Genomic DNA, 12,167 nt, shown 5'->3' on the forward strand with positions numbered 1-12,167 from the left:
CAGCGACGCGCTTTAATCGGGCGCGCTTTAGTGGACCGCGGTTTTGTCGTGCCATGCAGTTATCTGTGTGTGCTTTCTGGATTTGATTTTTGCAACAAACCCTGACAGAAAAGGCCTGAAATGACCTGCTGCAGATGCTCACAACTAGACATATTTCTGATACAACCAGTTGGTTTCTATGGCTGAAGCAACAGGGCTGAAGCCTTTGTCTCTTATGCCACGGACCCGGAAAAAAACAGCTTGTGCCAACTTGAAAACAAATGGCACTCTCCTTATTACTTTGGAAAGAGAAGAAAAGGAACCTGATCCTCTCTGTGCTACAGGGCTAGATTAAAGTAATCTGCTGAGAAGACTTTTTCCTCTTACTGAAAGTATTCTGTAATTCTCATGTTTCAGAATGTCTGCAGGCCTTCCCCCAAGTTTCTCAGCACTCGACATGAGAAATTAGTCGCTCTTGAAAGCTGCACCTATGTTTAGTAAACACTTTTATTTTAATGCTTTACAAGACTATGTATAAGCCCCTTGGGACATAAATGATCATCTAATCAGGCTTTGCAAATCACTAATTACTTTGTCTTAATTGTGCCCCCCCCCTCCCCCCACAGTTTTTGTGCTGCACAAATTATTCCTTCTCTTTGTTTCAGATCAGAAGCCATGTTTTTTTATGCAAAGCTAGAGCCAGTTCTTGGATCTCGAGTACAGAATCCCTCCATTTCAGAAGAGTAACTGCCTGACCCTCATTGTTACAGAAAAATGTCAAGATTATGGTTGAGCTGGAAGTTGCAAAGATATTTGTTTTTATGGAAGAAATGTCTATCGCTGTACATTTGCTTAGTTCCATCTGTTCGTTTTACTCTTATCACGTATAATTGCAAGATATTTTTAGTACCTTTTTTGAGGGAGGAATTCTTGTGAATCTACTTGCTAGATATTTACAGAGAAATAGTGCTTTTGGCTTTCCTAGCCTAGTTAAGGAACCTTATCCAAGTCACCCTATTTATACCCTACCCTCAACCCTGTAGAGATGGCACTGTCCCAACGAAACAATTGCTATTTCCTCCTGAATAAGATAAACATTCATAAGCGTTTACATACAGTGATACCTTGGCATTCATTCTTCATTGGTTCTGGGAGGCACAACAAGTACCAAAAGCTATGAGTAACAAATGGATTTTTACCATAAGGAATAATATAGTGAATCACAAGGCAACGGACCATCAGTAAGTTCTAACTTGTGCATTGGGTACCAAACTAATGAGCACTGGGACAAAATTTTCGCATCAAAATGCATTGAGTACCAAATTCAATGAGTTTTAAAGCAGTTGGGTACCAAGGTAGCATTGTAAAACAAAAATGTATTTGCTCCTTAAATCATACTTCTGCATCACATACGAGAAGACTAGATATTTCTTCTACACATGATGAAATTTTTAGAAAAGGGATGTTGCTCTTTGCTTCTGCAGAATACACTTAAATTTCTGGTTGGCTGCCTATATTCCCACCCACTTCCCCCATTGATGCCATCCAGAATGAAATGCTTTTAATACCCTGGTTTCTTAACCCAAGACAGATAAACAGTTGATCACTGCCCAAAGAGCTGCTGATTCTGTTCTACAGAGGAATTATTGTCTTTCATCTGCATCTCCATAACTGTCTGGTTTGACTCTGCAACCCAAGAAGACCTGGGTACTTGAGAGACCGCCTGCTGCCAATTACCTCCCAAAGACCCGTCAGATCACACAGGGTCGGCCTCCTCTGGGTTCCGTCCACCAGCCAATGCCATCTGGCTACTACCCGGGGGAGGGCCTTCTCTGTAGCAGCTCCGGCCCTTTGGAATGAACTCCCCGCAGAGATCCGGACCCTCACCTCTCTCCAGGCCTTCCGGAAAGCCGTCAAAACCTGGCTGTGCCGGCAGGCCTGGGGTTGATGAGTTCCCCTCCCCTCTCAACTGGTATGGCTGTGTGATTTTCGTGTATTTTAATTATGTGTACTGTTGTTTATGTTCCCTTTCCCCTTTGAGTTGTTCGCCGCCCTGAGCCCTCCTGGAGAAGGGTGGCATACAAATAAACCCAATAAATAAATAAATAAATAAGACAGGATAATTAAACTGCAGAAAAAAACAATTGCTACCAACCTGCCTTCCATTGAAGACCTGTATACTGCACGAGTCAAAAAGAGGACTGTGAAAATATCTACAGACCTCTCACATCCTGGACATAAATTGTTTCAACTTCTACCCTGAAAGCCATGCTATAGGGCACGGCACACCAGAACAACAAGACACAAGGACAGTTTTTCCCCCACATGCCATCACTCTACTAAACAACTAATCCCCACAACACTGTCAAACTATCAAAAAAGGCAGTATTACCATCATTATTCTCATCTTCCCTATTACTTATCTCCTTATCTTCTTATGACTATAACCATGTTGCTTGTATCTTTACAATTTATATTGTTTTATTTGTTCCCTGGTATGATTTGATTGCTTATTAGTAACCTATGACTGTGACTAAGTGTTGTATCTTATGATTCTTGATGAATGTATTCTATTTTATTTTTCTTTATACACCAAAGACAAATTCCTTGTGAGTCCAATCACACTTGGCCAATGAAGAATTCTATTCTATTCTATTCTATTCTATTCTATTCTATTCTGCACGTGAATTGGAGACAAATCATTTTTCCCATTTGATAGATTTGTTTACATGGGTGATAATCCAAACAAGGATTAAATCTAACACTTAATGGCTGAGCTCCAGCCTTTTTAGCAGCAATACATTTTCCTCCACCAAGACAGCTGGCAAGATCGGGTTCTTCTAACCACTTTGTTTGCTTGGAAGGAACAACTGATAAAGCAGCATTGCCCCCTTCTGGCTATCTGCTATATTCTAGTGACAAATGGCCGGTGCAGTACATGTATAACGTATTCAGTTGCTCAGGCAGTGGATGGCATTGCTTCCAAAATGTTTGCCATTTGGTTAATTCTGCGGATTTATTTGCGGTGAGCCAGCGCACTCAATCCATTTGGTTGCTTGTATCCCTTTCGAGTTTCTACTGGGGAAGGATTGGGGGTGGGTGGGGGGGTTCTTATGAAAGTCACCTCACTTGAACAAGTTCAGACTCATAGTTTAAGAAGCATCCTGGGAATGGATAAGAACACCTCAGCTCATATGATCAAAGCAGAAATGGGTATCCATTCCACACATACAGAATAATAAAGTTTCCACATGGCTAGCAGAGGACTTAATCAATGGATCCTGATAGGCTACCCAAAATAGGTCTAGCAGACCTGGGAAGTATGGCTCAGCCTACGTCCTGGGTAAACTGACTTACTAACGTTATTTCACATTCAACATTTACTCTCAACTGTCTCCCAGGCAAGGGGATTTTTTAAATGAGGGGCCCTTGGTGCTCTCTGAGCTTGGTTGTGTTCTTGCAGACATTTCATTATCTGAAATAGGTTCCCCAATGACAAGTTACCCAGTTTGGGTAATGAAAAGTCTGCAAGAAAAGAACCAAGCTCAGACAGCGTCGAGGATCCCCTCACATCAACCGTGAACTACAATTATTCTCCTTTATTGGAAATTTTTAAATAGGAGTCCCAGATATCAGTGTGCAAAATGACACAAGAGTTTTTGGCAAAGAAAAACAGATTGGTCCTTGAAGTTGGTTAAGAAGAAAACTCTTTTTCAATTTGAAAAATACCAGTCAATGAGTTTTGATTCACAATTTTCAAGAAGGGCTCTTCTAGAGCAAGATTTGAGTTGTTGGATCCCATGGCCAAATATGGACACTTTAGTATCCAGTGGTGGGATTCAAATAATTTAACAATCGGTTCTCTGCCCTAATGACCAGCTGGGTAGGCAAGGCTCGGTGGTCATGTGACTGGGTGAGTGTGGCCAACTCAATGTCACTCATGTTGATGGGTTACAATGTGATAAGGGTTAACCAGAGAGGCAGTTTCTGCAAGCAGGGCAATAAGAAACGACACCAGAATGTTTCCTTCCTGCCTTCCTTACAGGATTAGCCCTGTAAAGTGGGAAAAAACAAAATGAGATTTCTTCCAATAACTGGTTCTCCAAACTGTTTAGAAAGTTAACAACCGGTGCTCCCGAATAGGTACGAACTGGCTGAATCCCACCACTGCTTCCATTACCTGCCATATCATAAGATAACGTATACATGCAGTGCCCCAGCCATTATATACTTATTACATATACTACATCAACAAATGATATTGCTCACGTTGTTTGACTGTCATGCCCCTCTTAAGTAGGTACCTTAAGTAGGTACTTAACATCTCTTCTTGAAAGAACAGCCTACTGGGATCCTGATCTCAGATTGTCTTATTTCCTCCTGGGCTCTAATGCATACATTGTGGGGCAGGTCTGCTAAATCCATAGTTAAGGCAGTTGAGCTAAGAACTCATGATATCCTGTAAAAGTGATCTATTTATCTGAATGTTTGTTCTTACACATACATCTTTTATTACTGTATTTTCGCTTGTCTATTTTATCCTAGAACTATGTAGAGCCTTTATTGACTTTTTTAAAACTACGGTCAATAAATTATCAAGCAATCAAGCTATTGAGGAAGGAGGTGTAGATTGAACAAAGGGAAGGTTTCTTGTGAGTTTCAGGAACCAGAGGACTTCTGCATCTAAAGACAAAGAGAAATATCTTGGCTTCTTCCAGAGTATGACATGGAAAGCTACTAAGAGCTTTTTTATCAGGGCTGTGGTCTTGCACAAGGGCCTATACAGTCATGCCACCAGGTGATAAAAATCTATGGAAGATCACAGCAAGATGTTGCTATGAAGAATAGCTGGAGGGGGGCGTGGAGCTTCAAAGACCAACAATGCCACACACAGTCTTTAAAAAAACTGCATTTTAAAAATATTCAAGTTTTAAAATCCTCTATTCTGGGTGTTCAGACTTCAAAATTTAAAATGCACATCTTTCTGGTGAAATATTTCTTTTTATGGATTAATTGGGATAGTTGGCTTCAAGTTTGAGATTACATTCATGAATTCTGCATTTCTTAAATGCTGAATTCCAAAGCCGATTTGCTGAATCTGTGCCTTGAGATCTGAGCTCGGCTTCTGAATCCGACGTTTAAGAAATGCAGAACTTGAGAAATTTGAACTCCAAGCTAAAAGATGAACTATCCCAGTTTGGTCCAAGAATCCTTAAAAGCAAGTATTTTATTATAAAAATGTGCTGTTTCAATTTAAACAACTAGCGTGAGGATGTCAAACATGACTAATTAAAAGTGCCAATTTGAATGTATAGTCTATAATCTTTTTTTAAAAAAAATCACCTTAGAATGGCACCAGATACGGGAAGTTCACATCTAACCACCTCCTTAAAGAATATAATTCTTGTGTGGTCAACATTTCCTAAAAGCCAGCTAACATGCAATAAAATATATGAGACTTATATACTCCCTTATGTCTATTAGATGATACCACTCTAATGGCAGAAAGTGAAGAGGAACTAAAGAACCTCTTGATGCGGGTGAAGAAGGAGAGTGCAAAAGAAAACTAATCATGGCATCCGACCCTTGAAAATTCCTGGCAAATAGATGGGGAAGAAATGGAGGTAGTGACAGATTTTATTTTCCGGGGCTCCAAGATCACCGCAGATGGGGACTGCAGCCAAATTAAAAGACGCTTGCTCCTGGGGAGGAAAGCTATGGCAAATCTAGACAGCATACTAAAAAGCAGAGACATCATCCTGCCAGCAAAAGTGCGTATAGTCAAGGGTATGGTTTTCCCAGTTGCAATGGATGGCTGTAAAAGTTGGATCGTAAGGAAGTCTGAGTGCCAAAGAATGGAGGCCTTTGAACTATGGTGATGGAGAAGACATCTGCGAGACCCTTGGACAGCAAGCTGATCAAACTGGTCAATCCTAGAGGAGATCAATCCTGACTGCTCTTTAGAAGGCCAGATCCTGAAGATGAAACTCAAATACTTTGGCCACTTAATATGAAGGAAGGACTCACTGCTTGTCTTGTTTCTACATGTTCCATTCTTTGTTCTAGAACAGTGTTGACGAACCTTTTTGGCACTAAGTGCCAGAAACCGGAAGAGCAGTCCCCAGTGCGGATGCGTGCACCAGGAAGCTGAGCTTCCAGTTTCCTGGCATGCGCATGCATGTCAGGTCTTCCAGTTTCTGGCTCACATACGTGTCCTAGAGAAGATCAACCCTGACTGCTTTTTAGAAGGCCAGATCCTGAAGATGAAACTCAAACACTTTGGCCACCTAATGAGAAGGAAGGACTCACTGGAGAAGAGCCTCATGCTGGGAAAGATTGAGGGCAAAAGAAGAAGGGGACGGCAGAGAATGAGGTGGCTGGATGGAGTCACTGAAGCAGTCAGTGTGAGCTCAAATGGACTCCATAGGATGGTAGAGGACAGGAAGGTCTGGAGAAACATTGTCCATAGGGTCGCAATGGGTTGGACACGACTTCGCAACTAACAACAACAAATGTCTATTAGTTGTGACTTGTTTTAACAGCAGACCGCTTGGAACCAAAACCTATCAGTCAAAGGATGGATGTCTCCCCCAGTCCAAGGGCTCAAGTGCCCATATTTCTTTCTCTTCTGGCTGATTCAATGCCAGGCTGGAGAAGGACCCTCAGAGAAATCAGATTATGCCTCAAGGTTCCAGCTTCCAACTCATCCTTGAACAATAACAGTGTAGAAAGAATGGAAAAGCACCCACAGCCTCAATATCCAAACATCTTGTCCTCATAGAATAACGAGTACTTTTTTGTAGGCAATATCTCCTGCCTTACCTTTGTCAATCCTGCAGGTCAATCCATTAGTAAAACTGACAATTGCACAACAAATAGCCAGATCTTCTGCTGGAACCACCTAAAGCAGGGGTCTCCAACCTTGGCAACTTTAAGCCTGGCGGACTTCAACTCCCAGAATTCCCCAGCCAGCAAAGCCATACTTTCCCAAAACCTTACCACCCAGGTTAACTATAGGGACAAGAATAATGGTCACTAACGGTCTGTGACTCAAACTGTAAGGTGGACTGGAGACCATCATCTGGCTGAGGGCAGACACAATGATGAGAATGAGGATAGGCATCAGCTGGACAAATAGCCCAAGGCCACCCTGGAAAGAAAAAATTGAAAATAATCAATCATTTGCATTCTCCAAATCACTTATCTTTAACAACTTTGGTTCAAATCTTGCCTCTGGGCACAACCTAAAGTACTGTACACTTACCCACAGCTTTTGATCTTCCCTGAACTCTGTTGCAGAGAGAAATTAAATCCTCTGGAAAAAAACTGGAAGGAAGTGTAAGGGACTTCAGGTTAGTCCCATTTTATGTACTTATTTATTTGCATCCTGTTTTTATTATTTTTACAAACAAGGCTGCAAGCATATCCAACACACCTCGCTCCTATTTTCCTCACAACTCCTCCTCTGTGAGGTGAATTTGACTGTGCGTTTATTTAATCCATGATTAAATACATGAGGCTTGAAAAACACAATGATACTCAGTAAGCCATACAGGTGCTGTATTTATATGATACAAGGTGCTTTGAAGGGTTAACATACACAGATTAGTATGGGGCCCCTATGCTCGTGAGGCCCACAACAAGCTCGCACCCCACTCCAGGGGAAGGTTACTGTAAAATCCCCATTTCCTCCAATCAGCTGGAACTTGGGAAGCAGAAAATAGATGGGCGGGGCCAGCCAGAGATGGTATTTACTGGTTCTTCAAACTACTCAAAATTTCCACTACTGGTTCTCCAGAATTGGTCAGAACCTGCTGAATACCATCTCTGATTATAGTGGTGATGAGATCAGTGTGGGAAGACCCAAAGAGCCAGGTTAGGAACGTGGAGAAAATCTATGTTGCTAAGAGTCAACACTAATTTGATGTCACATACGATCATTAGCCAGTTTATAAATTTACCCATTTTATTCTTGTCCTGTTATCTTTGTGGTATGTCTGGTTGAAAGTATTACTCTTGCAACACTGCTAACAATGTGTCCAAGGTTTGTGGGTCAATGAAAGAATTGTTGGGAAGCAGGAAGAATGTCAGAGTTCGGATCTATGGAAAACCAAGGGAGGGAGGGAGGGAGGGGTCACCCCGCTAGCTTTCATGACTAAAATGGGCCTAGAACTCACAATCTTTTGTTTTCTAGCCTGGTGCCTTAAACACTAGACCCAAGTGGCTCTCTATTTCCTCCTTGCCTTGTTTCTATATGTGCCATTCTTTGTTCTAGAACAGTGTTGGCGAACCTTTTTGGCACCAAGTGCCAAAATGGGAGCGCGTGAGAATGAGTGAATGACGGAAACTGGAAGAGCAGCTCCCTGGTGTGCACGCATGTGAGCGCCAGAAACCGGAGCAGTTCCCCAGTATCCATGCGTGTGCCGGGAAGCTGAACTTCCAGTTTCCGCCATGCGCATTGGCCACCTGGTCTTCAGGTTTCTGGCTCACATGCATGTGCAAAGACCAACTGGCTGGCGCACATGTGCGCTGGAAACTAGACCTTCAGCTTTCTGGCATGTGCATGCGTACCAGGGAGTTACTCTTCCGATTTCCGGTGCTCCTGTGCGCACAAAGATCAGCTGGCCAGCATGCATATGCGCACCGAAGAGCAATAGGCCATGGCTGGTGTGCCCGGAGAGATGGCTCTGTGTGCCACTTCCGGCACATGTGCCATAGGTTTGCTATCACAGTTTTAGAAGATTAACTTCTGGAAATTAACAAAATATTGGGCAGCCCTTGAAGAGTATTCGGAGACTTCAACTCGTCCAGAACGCAGCCGCGCGAGCGATTGTGGGTGCACCTCGGTACACCCACATTACACCTATCCTCCGCGAGCTGCACTGGTTACCGATCAGTCTCCGGATACGCTTCAAGGTGCTAGTCGTAACTTATAAAGCCCTTCATGGTATTGGATCTGGGTACTTGAGAGACCGCCTGCTGCCAATTACCTCCCACAGACCCATTAGATCTCACAGGGTTGGCCTCCTCCGGGTGCCATCTACCAGCCAATGCCACCTGGTTATTACCCGGGGGAGGGCCTTCTCTGTGGCAGCTCCGGCCCTCTGGAATGAACTCCCCGCAGGGATTCGGACCCTCACCTCTCTCCAGGCCTTCCGAAAAGCCGTCAAAACCTGGCTTTGCCGGCAGGCCTGGGGGTGATGAGTTCCCTCCCCTCTCGACATGTATGGTTGTGCGACTGTTGTCTACTTTTATTATTTGTATTTGGTCTTTTATGTTCCCCCTTTTTTCCCTCTTGAATTGTTCGCCGCCCTGAGTCCTCCCGGAGAAGGGCAGCATACAAATAATAAAATACAAATACAAATACAAATTCCTGCCCTATCTGGATTGGGGCACTCCAGGAGAAAAATAATGATCTTGAATGGACCAGACATATCCTCTAATAGCACTGATGACGTTACCTAGTTAGGGTAATGAAACATCTTCAAGAAAACAAAGAAGCTCAGAGAACACTAAGGGTTCCTCATATCCTCTAATAAACAATATTCTGATCGAAATGCACCCCTAAGTTCCACCTGTGACGTTTGGCTTATTTTATGAATGGGTATGAATCCTTATTTAAGGATGGTGGGAGTCAAGTCTTGCCTAATGACTGTAGAGCAGAGGTGTACAACACAAGGCCTGTGGGCTGGATACTGCCCGTGATGTGGTTGGATCCAGCCTGCGGGGCCTTCCTGGAAAACGTAAGGGGCCAGCCCACATCGCTTTGGCCCAGTCTACCCAATGCAAAGAGGAAACATTGGGCCAGTGTGGCTTCGCCTCAGTCTGCCCAGTGCGAAGAGGAAACATACCAGCAGTTTGGGGAATGGCATCAAGCTGGCCACACCTACCCAGTTGGCTACATCCACCCAGTGTCCTGTCCCCCCCCCACTCCCCATGGTCAACCACAGCCCTGATTCGGCCCTCAATGAAATTGACTTTGACATCCCTACTCTAGAGAGTCTGTAGTAACACGCCAACCCTGAATAAATGACATTCTCCTTCATAGCTTTTATTTTCTGGAGGATGAGTCTGGTAATAGATAGCAATCAGAATGACTCTAAGTTAACTCCAATATCAGAGGCAGGCTGTTCCTCAATATTAGGTGCTAAGGAAGATTAGTGGCAAGGCATGAGTCTTTATTTTCCTGTTTGCAGATTTCCGTAGGCAACTCATGGGCACCCAATGTACTGGTGAAAGATCTTTGCAACAAAACAGAGATCATTTTCAAAACACATTTTTCAAAGACTCTCAGTACAATGCATTACAAAAGCACAATAATGCTGCTACTTTAACATTAGTCAGAAACTGTACTCCTACACCTAAATAGCACTGAAAACTGCCTTTCTAAAAGCCACAGTTTAACTACAAATCAAAAACCTAGCATCGTCCTGCACTTTGGGATTAGCAAAGAAAAAAAAATGAACAGACCCATAAGGACAGAAGCAATATAGCATTTGACTGAGACAGATCTGTGCACATTCTGAAATATTTTCATTTCTCCCTCTGCTTTGCTTCAACTTACATCGCCTTGATGTTCCCGCCTGTCTTGCCGTTGGTGGTAGGTATACCGCATCCTGCCATTGCTATATACATGTACGTTACCTATGAGAGAAAGAGATTTTTAAAGAATGGTTGAAGACTGTCCAATCGGCTAAATATCCGAGAGAGGAGCTCCTAACTGTCCCTCTTTTTTAAAGTTACGTTTAACAGGGCGCTTTCAACTGAACACAATCCAGCTTCGTCTACGACCTGCTAATTGTCGATGTTGTAGCCAGCAAGTTCAGGAAAGACAAGCTTAGACGGTGGGATGAATGGAAGAAGAGTAATTGTAACGATAACCAAGGCAGACAAGGGCTCTTTGGGGTGGGGATGTGGTGGGGGGAAGCTGATTTGGACACTGGCTTTTAGAAAATGCTGAACACTCCGTTCCTGGCCATGAAGCATAGAAACCAAATTCCAATCACTGAGATTCAAGTACCATGTTTCCCCAAAAATAAGACAGGGTCTTATTTTATTTTGCACCTGGCCTTATTTTCGGGGAGGTCTTATTATTTTTTAGGTGTAGAAGGCAGCGAGCGTGGTCACCTCATGGCTGCTGCTGTGTTGCAATATTTTTGGGGGAGGGTTTGTTTTAGCGCATGCGCTCAAAAGCCCAATTGGGCTTATTATCCGTGGAGGTCTCATTTTCTGGGAAACAGGGTAGTAGCCTCAGCATCGTTGGACTCTTATTTTCTGCTCTCCAGGAACGCTCTTGGGTGTCAGTTGTAAGCCTTTTTGTTCAGGGAATAAAGGGGCGGTAAAAGTTGTGAAGTCCAGGGACTTTTATAGCCCTTTCCTCCCTCTCTCTCTCTCTCCCCCACCTGCTGCACCATCTGGCTGTTCAGATAAGCAGCCTCAGATGGCCGCTCTGGGCCCCCAACTCCTTGGCCAAGGATTCCCAGAGGAGGTTAATCTCACGCGGTTCTCCCTGGTGTTCTTTCCAAGTAGGCTCCACCACTCTCGGAGGCTTTCTGTTGCGGACCGAGATGTTGTAATCGCAGCGTCGTCTTCCTTTGGGCTCTCTATTAAAGGTGGAGCCTGCCAGGGAGACTCAGGTAAGTATGCCCCCCAGCCTTCTCAGGAAACCCCCTTCCTCACTTCTTGAAAACCTGCAGATTGAATTGCTGTTGTTTTATTCCTTTTTCCTGTTCGCTTAGCAGCTGATCCTCCCTTCCCTTTCCCATCGCTTGGAATCGACCGTGATCTCCACATCTACTCCTTGACCCTCGCACCACTAAAAAAAAAACCCCAATAAGCCGGACAGAGCTTGATCAAACAAAGTTTTAATTGGTAAGTGGGGAGAGCCCTGCTCTCGGAAACTTCTCCCGCTCAGTTAGCTATCTATCCGCAAATCTCTCACAATTCTGCTGCTCTAGAAGTGGTTCTTGTCTTAATGGACATTCAATGCTTTCAACAGCCAAGGCATGCCGTGCAAGCAGTAAATGTTTAGGAGGCCGCATGGCAACCTGCTGGGATGGAAGGTGGAAGGCCACAACAAGTTATCAGCAGGTTAGATGGCCATAAATGTGGAAAGCGGAAAGTCAAAGAGTATTATCTGGGCTTCAGTTTTCAAGGTGATTCTGAAACTGAAATCAGCAGCCAGAAGC

The 12,167-nt window shown here is 43.7% G+C and overlaps 1 protein-coding gene across 2 annotated transcripts in view; it reads right to left on the reverse strand.

The window, feature by feature from the left end:
- Positions 1-12,167, reverse strand: part of DNAJB12 (DnaJ heat shock protein family (Hsp40) member B12) — a 43,489-nt gene that overhangs the window by 11,826 nt on the left and 19,496 nt on the right. Inside the window, exons 5-7 of one of the 2 annotated variants that reach the window (XM_032231791.1) lie at positions 11,479-11,598; positions 10,544-10,623; positions 7,020-7,129 (exon numbers count right to left, since the gene is read on the reverse strand). In XM_032231791.1, coding sequence (XP_032087682.1) covers positions 7,020-7,129; positions 10,544-10,623; positions 11,479-11,598 — 310 coding nt within the window. The remainder of the gene's footprint in view (positions 1-7,019; positions 7,130-10,543; positions 10,624-11,478; positions 11,599-12,167) is intronic. The other variant, XM_032231792.1, reaches the window with a different exon arrangement.

Source organism: Thamnophis elegans, chromosome 15 (assembly GCF_009769535.1).
Source record: "Thamnophis elegans isolate rThaEle1 chromosome 15, rThaEle1.pri, whole genome shotgun sequence".
Lineage (NCBI taxonomy): Eukaryota > Metazoa > Chordata > Lepidosauria > Squamata > Colubridae > Thamnophis > Thamnophis elegans.